General features: G+C 37.0%; 1 protein-coding gene across 5 annotated transcripts in view; it reads right to left on the reverse strand.

The window, feature by feature from the left end:
• The window catches only part of DENND4C (DENN domain containing 4C), a 128459-nt gene that overhangs the window by 16667 nt on the left and 89117 nt on the right, over positions 1 to 22675 (reverse strand). For 3 of the 5 annotated variants that reach the window (XM_010587911.3, XM_003407341.4, XM_010587910.3), the window contains 9 exons: positions 19933 to 20055; positions 18744 to 18890; positions 15135 to 16303; positions 12209 to 12386; positions 11433 to 11542; positions 10722 to 10897; positions 3278 to 3460; positions 2286 to 2484; positions 13 to 258 (listed from right to left, as the gene is read on the reverse strand). In XM_010587911.3, the coding sequence (XP_010586213.1) occupies positions 13 to 258; positions 2286 to 2484; positions 3278 to 3460; positions 10722 to 10897; positions 11433 to 11542; positions 12209 to 12386; positions 15135 to 16303; positions 18744 to 18890; positions 19933 to 20055 (2531 nt within the window). Of the gene's footprint in view, positions 1 to 12; positions 259 to 2285; positions 2485 to 3277; positions 3461 to 10721; positions 10898 to 11432; positions 11543 to 12208; positions 12387 to 15134; positions 16304 to 18743; positions 18891 to 19932; positions 20056 to 22675 lie in introns of those variants that run through there. The other 2 variants (XM_023545235.2, XM_010587913.3) reach the window with 2 other exon arrangements.

Raw genomic sequence — 22675 nt, forward strand, 5'->3', positions numbered from 1 at the left:
CTGGCACCCTACCTGTACGCCTTCATTACAATGTTCAGATGTGATGATAAGTCCTGGCAAGTTACTAGGAAGGTCCAAACGTCTGAAATACCAAACGAGGTTCCAGAAAATGATTGGATGTTGATTGATGAAAGAGGATGTGTGAATCACCTGATCGCCTTCATTTTCCAGCAGAGATTCAAGTTCTTTACGAAGCACTAGAGGACTCAAGTATGGCACAGAAACAGGGAGAGGATTGGGCCTTTTCCCTAAAGGATCCTTAAAGAAAATAGAAATAAAAAAAGAAATGAATATTATCTGTTTAATTTTGTATGTTTAAGTACTTGTCAATTAGATTATACTTCCCTATCTTCCCTGTTAAAATCAGTTATTTCAGGGCCATTGCTACATGCAGAAGAACACTCTAATAAAAACCTAAAAACAAAAACAAAGCAGCCCTTAATGCCCTTAAGTTAAATTGTTACAACAAAAAAATTAATAATCTATATTGCAACAGACCCTTAGAGTTTCTCTATCATGCTAAGAGCAATTGTGCATACATGATTGATTTTTCCTTTTTAATTTTTTAAGACAAGTATTTGTATCAGATGTTTTATAAGGATGATACCAAAATATGTACAGTCTTATGTTCCTCCTACAAACAGATGGGGCAAATCTTTTGTGTTAATATTCTTTGTGGACTCCTTTTAAAAGTACATCTAACTCCTATTTACATTTGATTGCAATAAAAGCTGAAATAATTAAAGGACACATTTTTACAATTCAAATGAAAAGAAAAAAACTACAAAACATCCTAGACATGGTAAGTTACACGTATTATAATCACAATAAAAAGTTTATGACCAACTGAGTATCAGCGAGTACCGCTAGTGCCCAGACTATGGTCTCCAAATATCACTCCCCTCTAAAGAGAACCGGGGGAGCTTCTTAAAGAAATGGCTAATTTCAGGTCTGGGGAAGGAAATATGGAAGATGAGCACGAAACACCTTGTCATATAAGAAAGCAAGGAAGCTTTAACCCCTGCCCTGCCCAACCACCAAAAAAAAAAAAACAAAAAACAAAACTACTAGAGTTGTATCAAAAGGAAAGGACTAAGGAGCCAACTCATGGAGGCTTCCAGCTGGTCAAAGATGGGACAATATAAGCATTGATAAGGAGAGGAACAATAGGTAAATAAATGTTTAAATCCATGAGTTCAAAATGACTTCACTTTCTCCACCAAATTAACTGATCTCTTTGGAGAATGCTAGAGACTAAACTCATGATGTTTAAAACTGGTAAACAAAAAGAATCAAACATTTACTCTGCCTTACTGATATAAAATGCATCTTTAGAAATCCAAACAAAAGGTTCTCTTTATAGACATATTCCATATAATAAAGAAATGAAATTAGATGATCACCCTGTTACAGCCCCCGATAAATTAACTGATCTAAGCACTGAGGCATTAACAGCTCCTAACATCACAAAAATAGACAACCAGACACTATGTGTCTCCCAGTGCAGAAACACACCACCACTGGAGGTGTCTTGCAAAAATAAACAAATGAAGAAAACAAAACTAAACCCTTCAGTAAGGTCATACTTCTAGATACAAATACTGATTTATAGGATTGCAATCAGCAAAATCTGGACTGTGGGGCAACCCCAACATCTGAATAGCAAATGGCCCCATTTTACCAACAAACAAATTGCAAAGAAAAAAAAAGAGAGGGGATCTATAAAAAAAAAAAAAAAAAAAAAACTTAAAAAGCATATCAACCAATGCAGTGCATGAATTTTATTTGATTCTGATTCAAACAAACTGAAAAACAAACACACACATTTGACATTTTTAAAATAATCAGAAATCTGAACAAAGACTGATTAACCTGATATGTTATTTCTTTGGTATGATGATGGCATTAGTGATTACACTTTCTTTAAAAAAAAAAGAGTCCTTATCTTTCAGAGATACATAACAAAATATTTGCAAATGAAATGTATAATGCCTGGAATTTGCTTCAAAATAATAAAGGGGAAAGTGAAGAAGGTTATACATGAAAGAAGACTGGCCCTAAGTTGAAAATTTTTGAAGTCAGATGATGGGTCAAGGTGACTCATTAGACTCTTCTGTTTATTTCTGTACATATTTGAAATTCTCCACAATAAAAAGTTTTTTAAAAAATTATTAATCTGTATACAAAGCATTCTTTGCGCTTTTCATATGATTAAAATTAGTCTACTAGAGTGCTGGTCTAATAAATACATGAACACACAGTATAATCATAATGCTGCTACATACCACAACTTCCTGCAGACTATTTGGAAGGCTAACTGTTGAAATGCCATGAAACGGTCGCTGGGAAAAATCAATGTTTTGTAAGGGGCCTCCAACACTGTGACTTCGAGTCAAAGATACACTTCGCTTTGATAAACTATTAGGCACAGGAGAAATTTTCATAGTTTGGACATCATCTCCACTGGCTTTCTTTAGTTCATCACTTAAAAAAAGAAAAAATGCTTATATTTATGCCGAAAAATCTAAACCTGTATATCTAGAGTATCTTCTTTAATGAACCTTGAATCTACTAAATATAATCTACCACCTTATGAGAATTAAATTTTTTTCAAGCATTTTTGTAAAAGTGGTCAGAGGAACAGGATGCAGTGAACAGTCATTCACTGGTGAGAGATGGGAAGAGGACAGAGGGTAGAGAACAGGTATTTATTGTAAAAAGACCAAAGTATCCATTCACAGTTTTTCTTATTCAAACATTATTTCATCTTTATTAAACAAAATCACCTAGAAGTATGCTGCATGGAAATAAGTATTATAAATTCACGGACAATTATTTAATCTCCACCAGACCATGATGTGATAAGATACAAACCAGATCTCATTTACTTTTTCATTTTGGTGCTTAGTCTAAATCTTAGCATACAATGGGCTCTTTAATAAATGCATGGCTCAATCAATATTAATGAGTAAAGGCTACAGAGTAAAGAGAATGTGTCTCTTCTGGAAACTGGCAACCACTACACTGAAGGATATTTTATTCCACTGAGAGGCTCCTTTTGTAAAAGATCAATGTAAAACATTAAACCTAGTTTCAAAAATGGTTTATCATCAGATTCATTCATTAGATATTTAAACAATATATGGTACTAAAAAGTTAAGATTATATTTTTTAAAATGTCAGAACTTATGCCTACATGAGATTGGTTGTCTTTAGAGACAGAATTTTTACAAGGGTACCCAGTTTATTATAAAGAGTTCTTTGTACCCTATGGTACCTTGATTCAACTGGAGAGCTTGCTTCTTCAGTTATGGTCTGGGTATGTTTTGGTAAATCCATAAAGTTGATCAAGTCTGGTTCTGCTGAACTGGATACAGGTTTATGCTCCAGAGGTTCAGTTGCCAATGGAATACTGCCACTTTGTAAACTGTCACCAGAGGTACTTGGTTTCAGGAAAAAACTAAATACGGGACAATCGGGGGAAAAAAGAGTCTTTAATGATCTGAGAGTCTTCTAAATTTCATCATACTAAGAGTCCCTTTATGGTAAAGCAGTGATGAATGAGTTATAAAATCCATAGGGAGTACTGCCTATTTCAAACACATACACTCCTACTCATGCTCTCTTCCTCTCCTGTCCTAAACTTTTCAAAAGAAAATGTCTAGAGGAAGTCATCATAATCCAATATAACATCCCTTTGGTTTTTGAGAGTCAATAAAGAAAATTATGAAGAAAGAAGGAAGGCAAAATATTTATTAATCTCTCAAGTTTAAAACAAAAAAGAACAAAGAATCATAAAATGGGCAGAGGACATGAACAGACACTTCACCAAAGAGGGCAATCAGATGGCCAACAAATACATGAAAAGATGCTCTCGATCGTTAGACGTTACCGTACCTGTTGCTGTCCAGTCAATTCTGACTCTTAGCAACCCTAAAGGACAGAGTAGAACTGCCCCATAGAGTTTCCAAGGAGTGCCTGGTGGATTTGAACTGCCGACCTTTTGGTTAGCAGCCATAGTTCTTAACCACTACACCACCAGGGTTTCCAATAGCCATTCCAAAAAACCAAACCTGCTGCCATCGAGTCGATTCCGACTCATAGCGACCCTATTGCACAGAGTAGAACTGCCCTGTACAGTTTCCAAGGAGCGCCTGGTGGATTTGAACTGCTTACCTTTTGGTTAGCAGCCTGAGCACTTAACCACTGTGCCACCAGGGGTTCCCCCAAAACCATTAGAGAGATGCAAATCAAAACTACGATGAGATACCATCTCAAACCTGCAAGAATGACACTGATCAAAAAAAACCCAAAAAACAATAAATGCTGGCAAGGTTGTGGGGAGACTGGAACTCTCATACACTGCTGGTGGGAATATAAAATGGTACAATCGCTATGGAAAATGATATGGCACTTCCTTAAAAAAACCAGAAACAGAAATACCATATGAGCCAGTAATTCCACTCCTAGGTACATATCCTAGAGAAAAAAGAGCCGTCATATGAACGGACATATGCACGCCTATGTTCACTGCAACATTATTCACAACAGCAAAAAGACGGCAACAATTTAAGTGCCCATCAATGGACAAATGGGTAACAAACTACAGTACATACACGCAATGGAATACTATGCAATAATAAAAAACAATGATGAAGCTATGAAACATCTCACAACATGGATGAAGATGGAGGACATTATGCTGAGTGAAATAAGTCAATCACAAAAGGACAAATATTGTATGAGACCACTATTATAAAAAAGTCAAGAAAAGGTTTATATACAGAAAGAAACCATCTTTGATGGTCACCAGGGGGTAGGGAGGTGCAGAGAAAATCACTAACTAAATAGTAGATGTGTCAACTTTGGTGAAGGGAAAGGCAATACACAATATAGGGGAAGTCAGCACAACTTGGCCAAGGCAAAGGAAGACACTGAGAGGAATGCAAAAAAATAATAATAATAAAAACCAACCACAGTAAGTACTATACATACACAACCCTACAATAACAGTAAAAACAAACAATAATTTTATAGGCAGATAAAAAGACAGATACATATGCTGAACAGGGGTAGGATAGAGTATAGGAGCACACCCACGTACATATATAGGTTTGGCTGTGGGTATTTTTACATACATATTTGTATGTGCAGCATGTATATTCATATATATATATAACAGCACATGGGCGCACCGACACAGATATCTCCTGGGCACAACCAAACATCTTGCAGGACTGAGTAGCTGGAGCTGAGGGCTAGGGACTATGGTCTCAGAGAACATCTAGGACAACTGGCATAACAAGTTCATAAAAGCAAAGGTTCTGATGCAGGCACATCCATGTTCATTGCAGCACTGTTTACAGTAGCAAAAAGATGGAAACAACCAAGGTGCCCATCAATGGATGAATGGATAAATAAATTATGGTATATTCACATAATAGAATACTACGCATCGATAAAGAAGAATGCTGAAGCTGTGAAACATTTCATAACATGGAGGAATCTGGAAGGCATTATGCTGAGTGAAATTAGTCAGCTGCAAAAGGACAAATACTGTATGAGACCACTATTAAAAGAACTCAAGAAATAAACAGAGAAGAAAATATTCTTTGATGGTTACAAGAGTGGGGAAGGAGGCAGGGAGAGGGGTATTCACTAATTAGATAGCAGACAAGAACAATTTTAGGTAAAGGGAAAGACAACACACAATACAGGAGAGGTCAGCACAACTGGACTAAGCCAAAAGCAAAAAAGTTTCGTGAATAAACCAAATGCTTAGAAGGCCAGCGTAGCAGGAGCGGGGCTTTGGGGACCATAGTTTCAGGGGACAACTAGGTCACCTGGCATGATAAAATCTATTAAGAAAACATTCTGCATCCCAGTTTGGAGAGTGGCGTCTGGGGTCTTAAAACATTAGCAAGCAGCCATCTAAGATGCATCAATTGGTCTCAACCCACCAGGAGCAAAGGAAAATGAAAAACGCCAAGAACACAAGGTAATTATGAGCCCAAGAGACAAAAAGGGCCACATAAATCAGAGACTACATCAGACTGAGACCAGAAGAACTAGATGGTGCCCAGCTACAACCAATGACTGCCCTGACAGGGAACACAACAGAGAACCCCCGAGGGAGCAGGAGAGCAGTGGGATGCAGACCTCAAATTCTTACAAAAAGACCAGACTTAACCGTCTGATTGAGACTAGAAGGACCCCGGAGGTCATGGTCCCCAGACCTCCTCTTAGCCCAAGACAGGAACCACTCCCAAAGCCAACCCTTCTGACAGGGATTGGATTGGACTATAAGACAGAAGATGATACTGGTGAGGAGTGGGCTTCTTGGATCAAGTAGACACATGAGACTATGTGGGCAGCTCCTGTCTGGAGGGGAGATGAGAAGGCAAAGGGGGATAGAAGCTGGCTGAATGGACACGGAAACAGACGGTAGAGAGAAGGACTGTGCTGTCTCATTAGGGAGAGAGCAACTAGGAGTATATAACAAAGTGTATATGAATTGTTTGTATGAGAGGCTGACTAGATTTGTGAATTTTCACTTAAAGCATAATAAAAATTAAAAAAAGAAAATATTCTACATCCTACTTTGGTGAGTACTGTCTGGGGTCTTAAAAGCTTAGGAGCGATCATCTAAAATACAACTATTGGTCTCCTCCTGTTCGGAGCAAAGGAGAATGAAGAAAACCAAAGACACAAGGAAGTAATTACTCCAAAGTACTAATAGCCCACATAAACCATAGCTTGAGACGAGAACTAGATGGTGCCTGGCTACAACCACAGACCGCTCTGACAAGGACTGCAATAGAAGGTCCCAGATGGAGTGGGAGAAAAATGTAGAAAAAAATTCAAATTCACAAAAATGACCAGATTTACTGGTCTAACAGAGGCTGGAGGAACCCCCTAGACTATGGCCCTTAGACACCATTCTAACTGAGAACTAAAGCCACTCCTGAAGTTTACCTTTCAGCCAAATATTAGATAAGTCTATAAAACAAACAATAACACCTTTGAAGAACACGCCCCTTAGAACAATCAAGTATTTGAGACCAAAATGCCTTTCCAAAAGTAAAGATGAGAAGGCAGGAAAACTAGAAGAACGGAAACAGGAAACCTGGGGTGGAAAGGGGGAGAGTGCTGACATATTGCCGAAATTGCAATCAATGTCACGAAAGAATTTTTGTATAAGTTATTGAATGAGAAACTAATTTGCTCCATAAATTTTCACCTAAAACACAATAAAATGCCCAAAAGAAAAAGAGTAGTAGAAGCATTTTCAGATGTGTTAACCTGTAATTGTTCATGATGCCCCTTTTCCCTTATAAATCTTCACTTCATCTCTAGTCATTTCTTCTCTCCCTTATGTTATTTTCATCTTCTCTCTCCCCCTCCCTGTGAGTGGAGAGAAGCTGAGGGTAGGGCTGTCCAAGAAACATGAGAGAACTTTGAGGTAATGGTAATGTTTTGTATCTTGATAAAGGTTTGATTTGCACAAACATGTATATTAACTGGAAACCCTGGTGTCATAGTGGTTAGGTGCTATGGCTGCTAAGAGGTTGGCAGTTCAAAACCGCCAGGCGCTCCTTGGAAACTCTATGGTGCAGTTCTACTCTGTCCTATAGGGTCACTATGAGTCGGAATCGACTCGATGGCAGTGGGTCTGTTTTTTTGGTTTTGAGTACATTAACTCTTTAAACGGTACATTTACGATTTGTGCATTTCACTGTATAAATTTTACCCCAAAAGAAAAAAAAAAAAACTAAGCAAATACCATAGTGATATGCATGCTGAAGTGGATGGGAAAAGTGTATTAATGTCTACAACTTACTTTTAAAAGAATAAAAAAGAAAGATGGATTGATGGAGGGATAGGTAGGTGATAAAGCAAGTATAGTAAAATGTTAATTGTAGAATGCAGAGGTGGCTATTTGGGTGTTCACTTTTTTAAGTTTGAAAATTTCCATAATGACATAAGGGGATGCATCAATAATACTCCTTTATAACCAATTAAAAAATATAATAGAAGACAAGGTATTCTTCACAATAGCTTAAAAAGCATACCTAATTTAACAAAAAAGTAAAAGACTTACAGGGAGCAACTTAATACTCTATTAGAGGACATAAAGAAGAGCTTAAAAAGTGGACAAGTGTACCATGCTCACAGATAAAATGATAATACTGAAGAAGTCAGTTTTTCCAAAATTAATCTATAAATTTAATGTAATCTCAGTGAAAATTTCAGCTGGGTTTTTTTTTTTTTTTTTTTTTGAGGATCTCAAACTTATTCTAAAATGTTACATGGAAGACTAAGGGTGGGTAATTTTAAGGAAAAAGAATCCGAGATGGGAAACTTGCCCTGCCAGATATTAAATAAAGACAATAAAATAAATAATGTTGTATTAACAAAAAAGAACAGGTAAATTCAGAATCAGACTGAGGTGTATTTGGGATCTTGATATCTGGTATGTGACACCACATATCAATGAGGAAACAGGATAGGTTCTTTAGTAAATTACATTGGGAAAACTGGCTCATTATGTGGACAAAAATAAAGCTGTATCCCTACCACCATATATAAAGGTGGACTCCAGATGGATTAAAGACCTAAACATGAACGGTAAAGTATAAAGTCGATATGAGAACATTCATGTCCTTTTATGTCCTGGGGATGGAAAACAACTTTTTAAATGAGACTCCAAAAGCATAAATCAAAAGATGGAAAATTAATGGATGATGACATCAAAATTAATGATTTTTCTTCAACCAAGGACATCTGTCAATACAGCAAATTAAGAGATTACAGACAGAGAAGATATATGCAACATCTTATATTGATAGGGAATTAATATCAAACATACTCAAGTCAGAGACCAAGCAGAAGAGATACTATCATGAATTGAATTGTGAATTGTGTCCCCCCAAAATTTGTGCCAACTTGGTTAGGCCATGATTCCCAGTATTGTATGAAAGTACACCATTTTGTCATCTGGTGTGATTTTCCTATGTGTTGTAAGTCCTACCTCCATGATGCTAATGAGGCAAGATTAGAGGCAGTTATCTTAATAAGACAGGACTCAACTTACAAGATTAGGTTGTGTCTTCAGTCAATTTCTTTTGAGATATAAAATAGGGAAGCGAGCAGAGAGACATGGAGACCTCATACCACCAAGAAATAAGAGCCAGGAGAACAGCACATCCTTTTGACTCTGGATTCCTGCACTGAGAAGCTCCTCGACCAGGGAAGACTGATGAAAGGGACTTTCCCCAGAGCTGACATAGAGAGAAAGCCTTCCCCGCTTTGGGCTGGCACCCTGAATCAGACTTCTAGCCTCCCAGACTGTGAGAGAATAAATCTCTCTTTGTTAAAGCCATCCACTTGTGGTATTTCTGTTACAGCAGCACTAGGTAAGACAGATACTCAAACTCAACAGCACTCAGAAAAATTCGAACTAAAAAACTGCGATACCACTTTATACTTACTAGAATGAAAAAATTAGAAAAGTGATATTGGAAATGTTAATAAGGACGTACACAAATGAGAATTCTTGGTCACTACTGGTGGGGGTGGCCATCTGGAAAGCAAACTTCTAGAATTTAGTACAAGCACGTATGGAAACAACCCAATAATCTCACTACTAAGAATATTTTCCTGAGAGAAAGTACAGCACAAATCCTGAAGGGCACATGCGTAAGGACCTTCACTGCAGTGATGTCTGTAGTAACAGATAACTGGAAGCAACCAAAGTATCAACATTAAGATAACAGAAAAGTAAAATAAGGTATGAACTTCCTGCAGGAGGAAAGGAATAAACTAGATGTACATGCAGTAGCTCAGACAGATTTTAAACTTGGTAACAAAAAATAAGAAATTGAAAAATTTCAGCATAATTTCAATTATGTAAATCAAAAATATATAATCACGCAAAACAACCCTACATACTTCATAAGGACATATAATCAAGGATGTATCACACACACCAGAGTCGGCGTCTTTGCTGGATGACAGAACAAGAGTGGGAATGGCGGGTAGAGGAGTAAAACAGGGCTTTTCCAGTGATGATAGTGGGTCGGGAATTAGAAATGGATTTGACTCAGTTCCACACCTGAGGCTAAAAGGAAAAAGAGAGAGGAAACGCCTCTACGACTCGACGTTTAAAAAAGCAACTAAAAGCAGACAATAATAAAAAGTTCATTTGCTCCATAAAATAAAATATCAAGAATACTTACTGAGGTCGGCATATAGCTGCCAAACACACAATTATTTAATGAGTGATTATTTACCTCATAGGTCAGCTAATCTCCTTTTGATCACCCAGAATTTTATCATTTCACAAATTGTACAGAGCATTATAAGAAAGTGGCAAAAAGTTATGGGAAGAGTTGAAGCCCCCTCGCCCTTTTTTGTCTCTAGTAGACAAAATAAGTCATTGAGGCAGAAGGAAGGTTTAAAATAATGCCTAATATTAAAGTTTTGAATTATCTATAAAGTTTAGTTCCAAAAATTAACTACTTCTGACAATATTTAATCAAAATCTAATTCTAAATTGCTAGTATTTTCTACTCAAATACTGAGGGTGAAGAAGAGGAAGGAAAAGTGCACCTGGAACATATGACGAATATTTCGCTCTCCCAGGAGTCACACCTTCTGGGGTGGGGTAGGGGTGGGGGACTTACCTCGTAAATAGTTAAGCAAACTTTTGCAATACTAACCTCGCAGAACTCCTCAAGTCTTTAAATTCTACGTTGAGAAGAGGCAAGAAGTTGCTTTTACAGAATGGACAGGTCGTATTCAAATTTGAATCATCGGCAGTCCACCCAGCCATAATTTCTTCATCATAAACTAAGGCTCCACAAGCTCTACACTGTGAACAACTTGACATCAAGACCTAAGAAGAGAAAAACGCAGACACTGAAAACATCTGTGGTGAAAACTAGGATCCCTGGGTGATGCAAATGGTTTAAGCCCTTAACTACTAGCCAAAAGGTGCTGGCGGTTTAAACCCACCCTGTGGTGCCTCGGAAGACTGGCCTGGTGATCTGCTTCTGAATGGTCACAGCCTTAACAACCCTATGCAGTAGCCCTACTCTGCATACAATGGGAGTCCACATGAGTCAAACATGACTCAACGATAACTAACAACAATGGTGAAAATTTATCTTAACGGGCCATTTTCCTGAGAAAAGCACAGAGTTTTATTTATTCTACTGATCAAATATGGAATCAGCAGTTCTATTACTTTATAGGCAAAAATCACCAGTTCACTACCTTGCTTACCTAAGACACCAAGCAAATTCAAAAAAATTATTTATTTTATTGTTCTGGCCACAAGGGTGTCATGGAATTCTATTAAATGCCATTCTGAAATAGAAACATAATATGCTCACATCCATTTTACTATGGGAAGAATACAAAATTTTTACCTCCATTGCACAATTCTGATAGATGCTAGACATGCTAGTATTTTGAGAAGAACCATGTTCTGATTTTTCAAAGTCCTGCCCTTTTATGCCTCTTGGATATTGAACTTCACCTAGAGAGAAGCATTAGAAGTCATAATATATTATGTGGGAGAATGTTCTTATTCTTAGAAAATGCATACCATAGTATTTATGAGGAAAATGTCATGACATCTGCAATTTATTTTCAAATGGCTCAGTATAAAAATATATGTGTATATATACATGTATATATAGAGAGAGAAAGTTAACAATAGTTAACTAAATATAACTAGAGAATTTAAGATTGTTCATTATATGAGTCTTTCAACTTTTCAACATGTTTGAAATTAAAATTTTTTAAAAACACCATATAGGAACTGAGAGCTAAAAAAGTTCAATGAAAAATCCAGGGTTCTTAAACACTGGTATATACGTCTGGTTCACCAAGACAGCTTGTTAAAAATACACAATACAGTCTCACAATTCCTAGCCAAGGCCTTGGACACCTGTATATATTTTTAAACCAACTCCCCAGGTGATTCTAATGCATACAAAAGTTTGAGAACTAATGTTATAATCCCAAATATACACAACTAAAGACAAAATTGGTGAGTACTTGCATATCATATAAAATGATTAAAAATCTATCAGATCACCTCAACAAGTGGGATTTATTGTACTGGGGAGGGGGGATGGGTAACTAAATGAGAACAAATAAACAAGGATTAAAGGAAGAAGAAAAACCTCATTTCCCATACCTGCTGGGTAATGCAATTTTCCTGTATCTCCACTGCTGCTGCTACTGCCAAGGCTGGTGTTGCTCTGGGTAAGTTCACTCGAGACCAACCCTGATATACTCATGTTAGCCGACATATTCTCTCCCAAAATATGGTCTTCTAGGCCAGCTGGGAAGCTGTAATCTCTATTGGTTTCCTCCTTTAATTGAAAAGAATAAAACTCCACATACGTAAGTGATACCTTCTCTACGGGAATATATTTACCCCACCCTTCTCAGAACTGAACTCCTCTATAAGCCTTAATAAATCATTGTCTCCAAATTTCTTAAAATCATGAATTCTTCTCACTATTACTGGGAATTTCCCTTCTATACTCAAGCATGCATTCAAGCAACAACTTAATGCCAAAAGATTTTGCTGTGCCCTTGGTGTATGTTTGGGGTGTGGGGTGTCTCTCAATACTACTCTCATAAAAAAAAAAAAATTTTTTTTTGATAAAGGAATTCTCGGAGCTCACTGTTGTCAAAGGAATCAGGGATTCCAGTACAAGCTGAATAGGGGCTTTAGAGTCAGGCAGCCAGATCTTGATCTCAGCTCTCCATCACTTTACTAGGTATGTGACCTTGGAGAAATTACTCAGATTCTCTAACTTTTAATCATTTCACCTGAAAAGTATGGATAATATGAGTCTTTTCAAAAAAGGCTGTTGTGATAATTTCAGCTGGGAATATGACTGTTCAGAATAACAACCGACACTATTACAGGACTAAAACATGAATAAAGTTCTCAACACTGCAGTTCTTGACTATTATATAGTGATTGTTGGAACTTTGGTCTAGATAGCAAACATCTCCATAACCAGAGTTCCCTTCTTAGTTGGTGTTCACTTTAAAGAAAGACTTGTATCTTCCTTGTTACAAAACCATGTTAAATAATAAAACACACTTTAAACACAAAGAGGCAAAACAAGAAATTAAAAACACTTGTAATACCAACATCCAGAGAGTATGATCAAAATCTTTAAGTATATCTTTCCAGTGTTTTTAAAATATCCACACATTATTACATAATACATTTTTTTCAAAACAGGACCATACTAGGCATAGTTTTCATAACCTAATCCTCTCATGTAATTTATTTTAGTGTAATTAAATCTTTTACATTATTTAAATTTCAAAAATTAAATGGCTCATTCTGTTGTTTTTTATTGTAATGCCAGGTGAAAACACTTTGGAACCTAGCTTGTTTTGTTGTTCCCTGACTTTGTTAGCTTTTTCAATACAAAATGCAGTTTGTCGTCATATTGATATTCAATATTATACTTCTAATTCAATTAATATTTTGTCCATAGAATATAGTTTTCCTTCAAATGGTATATAAGTTTTGTTTCTGCAATTTCTGTTTCCATGTCTTATACTTGTATTTAGAGCTTTAGCAATCTGAAACTGATTATCTTATCTTGCAAATTCATGCTGTTTTAAGCCTCCATGTTTTTCATATTATTCTCTCTCGGATACACCCCTACCCTTCTGCCACCTCATCACCTTGACGAACGTAAAATTTCAAATTTGTCCTTCAAAACGAAGCTTAGATATCATCCGATTTGTTTTTTCTGGACAGCCCTATACTGAAACCTCTTCTAGATATCGCTCCATTCTTTGCTATGAGAGTGGTTAAGAGTATAGACTCTGAAATCAATCTTCCTAACTTCAAATCCTAGTTCTACCACTCACTGGTTGTGCAACCTTGGAAAGCTAACCTCATTTATAAAACATCTCAGATACCTCATCTATAAAACAGGGATGACAACAGTGCCCACCTCAGGGGGTTGATATGAAAATTAAATATATATGTATATACATATTCATATTTCAAAACAGAGATATAATTTATGACAGTACCTAGAACATACTAGTTACAATACTAGTAAACATTTATAGATATGTCTTTTCTACCGAAGTACACAAGTAGTGTATAATTTTCTCAACATGGTGAAATTTCAATTAAATCTTTTTCGGCAAAAAAAAAAAAAAAATGATTTCCTCTATTGTCATAGAGAGATCCAATGATTAACTCTCTTTACAATGATTTTTAAAATAATTCATTTTAGTAGTTATTGGGGGGAATATACACAGCAGAACATACACTAAGTCAACAGTTTCCACATGTGTAATTCAGTGATACCGATTACATTCTTAGAGTTGTACAACAGTTCTCACCCTCTTCTGAGTTGTTCCTCCCTATTACCAACATAAACTCACTGCCCTCTAAGTTTTCTATCTTTGGAGTTGTTGTTGTCAATTAGATCGCATACAGACAGACCTTAAAAAAGCACAATGCTCAAGGCAGACATTCCTTACTGGTTAAGCTAAATTACTGTTTGGTTTTAAGGACCAGGACTTCTTGTAAACCACACACACATCTCTGAAGACTCTAAAGGTACCCATAAAGTGATGGGTTCACTCCATCATTAATATGGCATTAATATTTGATCCAAACACTAACTGTTAGTGTTTTCAAATAAATAAACTTAACGTTTTAATTTAGACTAATATGGAATTATATAAAGGGGCCCTGTTGGCTCAGCTGCCATGCTAACCGACAGGTCAGCAGTTTGAACCTACCGGCTGCTCCACGGGATAAAGATGTGGCAGTCTGCTTCCACAAACATTACAGCATTGGAAATCCTATGAGGCAGTTCTACTCTGTCCTATAGGGTAGCTATGAGTCAGAATCGACTTGACGGCAATGGTCCTGATATTCTATTTTTACATTACTAATTTTCTCACATGTGTATTCAAGTCATTTCAAAAGAAAGAGAATATGTGTAAAATTTTAAAATATGAAAACCAAACTTACAAGACATCTCTAAATAATAATGTATGAAAAAAATAGAAACCGCAAACATTTCAGTATCAGACAGACTATATACATAAAACTTTCTTACCTCATCATCTGAGTAGTTATAAGCAGATGCTACGGCTACCCACATCTTATTGGCTACTGTTGCAGCTTGTTTCATACCAGATTTCAGGACATCGATCTTGGGCCCTGACAGTATATTATCCAGCTTTAGCCCTGATAAGGAATTTACTACAGAGCTCAACGAGCCATGTGGTGAGGAACGCACCAGTGTTGATAAAGAAGTTGGACGTTCCTTGTACGATCGAAAAGGAGTTTGCTGCTTGAAATGCCCAGTAAAAGTATTAGACCTGGACACCACAGAAGCGCTCTTTTCACCTTCAGGATTTTTCTGTGCTGAGGAGCCATGATCTACAGGTAGGCTTGGTCTTCTCTCCAAGGGGTGAAGAAATGCAGTGGTAGTGGCAGACTCCTTGTTTCCCTCTCCATGTAATTCCATACTAGAAGACTTGTTACCCAGGGGACTTTTTAGGTTCATATAGCTCTCGATTTCATCAGCTAGATTACGTGCAATCATTGGCAAAAACATTTTATCTTCAGAATCAGGGGTTTTTTCTCCTGTACATTCAGTGGCTAAAAGAGACAAAGGATCCAGCCCAGCTTCCACATCTTCTCTTTCGACAGCTTTAGCAACACCGTAGAAGCTATTTCTCTTATTTACTGGATCTTTGGGTTCTGCTCTCAAGTCTCTGCACTGATTACTATTATCATCCTTTTGTACACTGTCACATGCATCCTGTGTCATGGTAGCTTTAGTTCCATTATCATCAACTACGGGTTCTAGGAGCTCTTGGCTCTCCTCAAGCATCTCTAACACCGGAGACGACCTGTGCTCCGACTCCCAAGTGCTTTCAGACACACGCGTCCTAGTATCAGCTGGACGGCAGCTAACACTCTCCAAGCTCTGTGGTTCTGAGACACGAAGTGGAGGAGCCTTAGGACCCGTCAATGCCGCTGTCAGAATCTTGGCATCTGCTCCCATCATGATGGCCATTTCACTTGAATTCAGATCCAAGCTGCTCTTCTTCAGCAACATCCCTGCTCGACTTTCAGAACTGAAACTGCAACTCCTCGCTGGAAAAAGCTTCTGTCTTTTTTCTCCTCTGTCACTACTCTTCTTAAGATCAGTAACTGCACTGGACTCGGCGTCTGCCACTGGATCTGGAGGAGAAAATGGCGCATTTGCTGTACTACCTAAAAAAGAATAAAGTACGATTATTAAAAATTAGTCCCTAATTTCTAATGTAATGTTTACAAAAATGTTTTTCTGACTACAAATGTGATGCATGCTCAGAGTTAAGAATCAGAAAATAACAAGAGGTATAAAGGAAAAAGGACAAAAAAGACTTCAATCCTGCCTCTCAGAGACAGCCTTTCCGCCTCTGCGCAGCCTCTTTAAAATCATACACACGTGGGAAAAAAAAAAGGATCATTCAATATATGTTGTAGACATGTGTAGTGTTCACAAAAATATACATTTATCAATAAATATAGGTCTTTAAATATTTCTTACATTTTAAGAGTCTTACATTCAATTTAAAAAATGTATTCTCAGTTAAACAGCAGACCTGAAAAATTATAATCTCTTTTATTTTTAGCTTTCAAGTATTCAACAAATAAATATATACCAGGTATTTATAATCAGGAAGGAATTACATATTTGCTATAGCTAAACCTTACTGTTCCAAAGTAAAAGAACTGCCCCCAAATAAGAATCCAGAATAGAGCAATTAGAACTGCCAAATTCCAAGATGATGGACAAAACCTGACTAGTTGAAAAAATTTTCAGATATATTCATTCCTTCAACGAATATGTGAATGCCCACTAGCACCCACTGCATGGAGTGCTAGGAATACAATGGCAAAGAACACAGACAGGATCCCCACCCTCACAGAAGTCGTAGCCTTACTGGATCAAGTGGCACAAAATATGCCGGTGACTGCAGGAACCTCCCTCAGCTTTGGGGGAAGCAAGCAGTCTTTTTACTCTTTGCTATTATGCAATTTTTCACTCCAAGGCCAAAAGCTACTTCCTATTTGAATCATTACTGGAACTTAAGTCTATCCATACCTATTTAGAATTATCTTTTTTTTTTTAAAGCACAATAACCTTGGAGCTTCGGAGGAAGAGCTGCACTTGATACAGTCTTTTTTAATTGTCCAAATTGATTTAAAGGTTCTTTTTAATCTTCTAACCTAGTGACAACCAACAATTATACCAATCAAATAGAACTAATAATATGTATTTAGAGAGATTTTAAAGTTTTCTGGGGGGATTAAGCTAGCCCATTTTACAACTCCAAAATTTGTACCTGCTTTGAACACCCTGGTGGCATGGTAATTAAGAGCTCAGGCTGTTAACCAAAAGGCTGGCATTTCAAATCCACTAGCCGCTCCTTAGAAATCATATGGGGCAGTTCTACTCTGTCAGAATCAAGTTGAGAGCAATGAGTTTGGTTTTTGGTTTTGAACACTTCTATCAAAATTTGAGAAACAGATCTTTGCAAATATTACTGGATCTCATAGTATTTGCAGGAAATTGGTGGCATATTCTGTTCAGTCTTATAATGAATCTGATTGCTTCGTATACTGGCTAAAGCTCCATTACTACATCATCCTTTCTTAATAGAACAAATCTGTCTAGATGAACTATGGAAATCAGATAAGAAGGGAAGGAAACCCACCAGTACTCAGGCCATCTCTAGTTTAATATTCTTAGACGATTTTAAAACTTTGATGTAGAAAACTCTGTCCTCCTCTTTTTCCCAATAGCTTGGGACAATGGGGTCTAGAACATATGTATCAATTCTCCTCCCAAAAAATCTTTACTCCCACCTCTTGAGCACCACCCAAAAAACATAATAAACCAAACTCCATATCAAGTAAATACAAAAAGAAAAGACATTAGAATAAGGAGGATTTCTACACTGATTTAAAAAGCTGAACAAATTCTTTTCTGTGAAATCACACAATAGCTACATTTACAGATAAGACGGCTGACTTTGGAGAAGTGAACTGTAGCTACTGCTAAGGTGGGGCAAAGAAGAAACGGCCAACTTCATTGTCCTTTAAAATCATATACATGGATGTATGTCTTAAGGGGATGCAAGAGACATACAACATAATTGAAACTCAAAAAACCCAATCTTCAAGGGAGTCACACACAACAGAGTTCAGTTACAAATACTTAACTGCAGATGAGAAGTGGCTCAGGGTACCTATAAAAACTGGGCCAAAATTAAAGACTGACTGGTACATCTGTGTACAGTAGAAGTGATATGAATACTCCCCTTTAGCGACAGGAACTACCCAGCCACCCACAGCCTTTCGGACAATCGATCACATCACTACCTGTCTGTTCTGGATGAGTAGAGGCCCTACAATCCTCCCTCATTATCTACAATGAAAAAGAGGGATCAAACTGAAAACAGGCATAAAAACAAATCACTAAACACTCTACATATCCTCACTTTTTAAAAAGTTAAATACTTATAGATAACAACTTTAACTTCTTTAGCCCATTTCTAGGATTTAAACTTAATTCTGGTTCTTTTGCATGCCCATTACCATTAAGTAAATAAAGACACATACATACCTGTAAAGAATATTTAATAACCAACATGCAGAGACTCACCAGTGCTACTTATCCTGCTGTTGATATCAAATACACTAGATGGAACTTTCACAATACTGCTGCCCCATGCAGGAGATTCACTGGGGCTCTGTGGCTCTGGACTAGGTTGTGACTGACTCGTCACAAGAGCAGAGATATCACAGACCTCTGGAATAAAATATTTAGATGTTACCATTTCTGCTTTCGTCAATATTGAACAGAAACCATACAGATTTTTATATATTTTTTCTCTCCAAGTTGGGGGGAGATGGGTGAATACACGACTGTTTTATTATTGATTTACTGTATGCCATAAACGCTATCAATACTGACTGAAATAAATGCTTTATTTTAGTATCCAATCATCCTAACTTAAGCTTCAGCCTTCAGTTACACTCCTCATTACTTGGTAACGAGGAGAGGGGCTCGTGTCTACGTAACTCTGGAGCATAAAGTAAGTGACATCATCAAAAGCGTGCACTTTTGTGTATGAGGATAAGGAGGAGAGCTTATTATCAGGAGGCCAAATATTCCTCTGTACTTCCCTAAGATGATTACTACAAAGCAACTTCAATGGGTCCTAGGAAAACCAGGAAAACGACAGAGGCTATGTTTAACCTACCAATGAAAAAGATCCACTTAGATATCTGAATTACTTCTAGTGAAAGAGCATTTTAAAATAAAAAGGGCACTGGAGTACAAATAAGGAGCCCTGGTGGCACAATGGTTAAGTGCTCAGCAGCTAATCAAAAGGTCTGTGGTTAGAACCCACCAGCTGCTCCAGGGAAGAAAGATGTAGCGGTCTGCTTCCGTAAAGATTACAGCCTTGAAAATCCTATGGGGCAGCTCTACCCTGTCCTATAGGGTCACTATGAGTTGGAATCGATTTGACGGCAATATGGTTGTTTTTTTTTTGTTTTTGTTTGGAATACCAGTTTGATGGCTCAAAGTTTAGTCCTGGTTCTGTCACAAAGTAGCTATGTCACTTTATCAAATGAATACCTCAACTGGGTTGCAGTTTCCTGCAAAATGCAGTCTCTAAGAGTCTCTTCAAAAATTCAGACTAATAAAGACTACCTTATATAGTAGTACATAGTGTCTTATAAGCCACACCTTGTATTTCTGAAAGTTATCACCAAAATGATCAAATAAGCTTTTTAATTAACACAGGTATTTTTCTAAGTAAAGCTGGTAAACATCAGTACTTAACCTTCTGTTTGCATTTTTGCTCTAGTGGTCAATTCTCTTGCTACTTGTTCTTCAGGCACATGAATTTCTGCACCATCTTTTATAAGTTCATCCTTAGACCCATAGCCTTGGTCAGACTGACCACCTGTTAAAAAGAATGCAGGCTTACATATAAGTGTTTTCATACACTTACTATCCACCTAAAAAATATCAAGAGGAAATTCCACTGATCTACACCACAATTAAACTTGGAGAAAAGCAAGACAAGAAAGCCCACAAAGCACACAGAGCATTTTTAAGCAATGATAAGAAGCAAAGAACAATAGAAATAAGAACATCGAAGACTAAACACCATTACTCATTTGGAAGCACTAAATCTCAATTTTCTTATCTGTCAATGAATATATTTGGACAAGATGTTTTGAAAAGTCTCTTTGGAAGAGCATCTATAACATGGTGCCTTTTGTGAGAAGGAATGAAAATAAAGCATACGTATCTGCTTACTTTAGCAAAAAGAAATGTAAGAATTCTAAACCGGAAAACAATACAACTGGTTACCTATAAGAGGTGGGGAAGAATAGGGTGAAAAGGTTAAGAGGAGGAGGAAACTTCTGTAAGTATGGCTATTTGTATTACTTTTATTTTGGGAAATGTATTAATTTCTACATATTAAAATAAATCAACAAATACAGGGGCAGGGGCTAAAACTGAATGGAAACAGAAACAGATGAAGCCTAGTATATTTTATATGAATAACATAACCACACTGAAAGGACTGGTGAGAGGATGAACTCAAATAACTTTGGAAATACACCTTAAGCGTTAAGGGTATATAATAAAATCCTGAACTCTTTAGTAAGCTTCTTCTCAGAGAGAAGTAGGTATAGCAATTCTGAAACTATTTTATGTGTACTGTAGGATTGTACAAATGAGTAAATGTGATGATGTAGCTGAGAGTCAAGATTCTTACTGTGGAATGAGAGATTTTATAAAAAAAGGAATGAGGAGAAGCAAAGAATAATTTGTCTTGTAAGGCTGGAGTGGAATTGTAAGTATTTCTCAAATACGCAGACATATTTTCTAGCTCTATCTGCTGAAAGAGTCTAAAGGCAAACACCCTGGTAGCAGTAACCATATGTAGAACCCAGATTTTGGTTTCTAAAATCTACGCTCCACTTAAAGGAAGCTGCAACCCTTGAAGAAATGACTGATTCCAGAGTGTAGGCAGGGAAGGTACAAAATAAATCAGGGTCATTTTGTCATGCCAAAAAGGAGTGCTCAAAACGTAACGGGGGCACATATAAAGGACATAGGAACCAGCTTAAAGGTGCTCTCACTGGTCAACACTGTGATAATTTGAGGATCGAATATAAAGAGCAGTAATGGATAATAATCCAGTAAATAAAACAGAAACCCATCAGTCCATATTGAAAATAAATACAAAAGAAAAAAAGGGAATCTTTCACATACAATAAAATGTCATCTTATAAACTAGAGGGAGTCACAGAGTTGGCAAAATCACTGCTTTTGCAACCTTCTTAGTAAAAATCGGGTCAATACTTAAAATACGGCGTAAGGTCTCTCCCCCACCCTGGCATGTTTAAAAGAGAAAACTGTGATTAGAACGAGGAGAATCTTACATGGTCTGAGACAGTCTCCTCACAGACTGCTTATTATCTGCAAAGAGGGGAATAGTAACTATGCATAGAGAAACGAGAAAACACTATGACCTGGTGCTCAAAATTAATAACACAAAGGAGGGGCAGACAGACATGATGTGCCTCTGGGATGTGATCATCTGACAAGGATACAGCCTCACTATGCAGTATAGGCATGGATGCATAACCTAATCACAAGAAAACATCTGACAACCTCAAACTGAGGAACAGACTACAAAATAACTGAACTAAATTCTTCAAAAAAGGTCTAGGTCATAAAAGACAAAGAAAGGCTGGATAACTGTGGCAGGTTAAAGAAGACTGAAGACAGGGGTGCAAAGTACTACAACTGGACATTAGGAAAACTGACAAAATGGAAATATGGAACGTTTTCCTGAGCTTAATGACTATACTGTGGGTATGTAAGAGAAAATACTACTGAAGTATCAAGAGGTAGAAAAAGGGCATGAAGTATGCAACCTGCTCTCAAATGACTGAGAAACAAAAATACAAGTATACAGAAAGAAAACAATAAAGCAAATAAGACAAACTAAAAATGAGTGAATCTGGATAAAGGATATCTGTGAATTCTCTGTACTATTCTTGCAACGCTGTAAGTTTTAAATTACTTCAAGCTAAAGATTTTAAAACATCTATTTTGGCTTTAAAGTTCTATAATTTAAAGTTGAAAGTAGGACCAGTTACTAGAGAATCAGTATACAGGATGTCACTGAAAGACCCATAAAATATGTAGTACATCTTCCAACTTCTATCACTTACTTCATTGCCACTCAAACTTTGGGTGTGCCATATAACAAAAGAACTAAACTTCTTCAAATACTGCTCTTTAGAATAACTTCAACCACATTTTTATCAGCCACTCGGCAAATCTAGTAAAGCAATATGGTGCCATGAAACCCACACTGGACTGGGATCTGGGTAAACTCGTTAAACCTAAGTATGTCCCTAACAAGCTAACCGACTCAATATCAGGTACCAAGTGGGAAGACTCTAACAAACAATCCTTAATGAAAAGAGCAACTTGAGTATCTGAGCTCGAAGCCTCTCAAAGTATCCAATGACATCACCAGAAACCCAATAGAGAAA

The sequence above is a fragment of the Loxodonta africana genome, chromosome 9 (genome assembly GCF_030014295.1).
Source record: "Loxodonta africana isolate mLoxAfr1 chromosome 9, mLoxAfr1.hap2, whole genome shotgun sequence".
Taxonomy (NCBI): domain Eukaryota; kingdom Metazoa; phylum Chordata; class Mammalia; order Proboscidea; family Elephantidae; genus Loxodonta; species Loxodonta africana.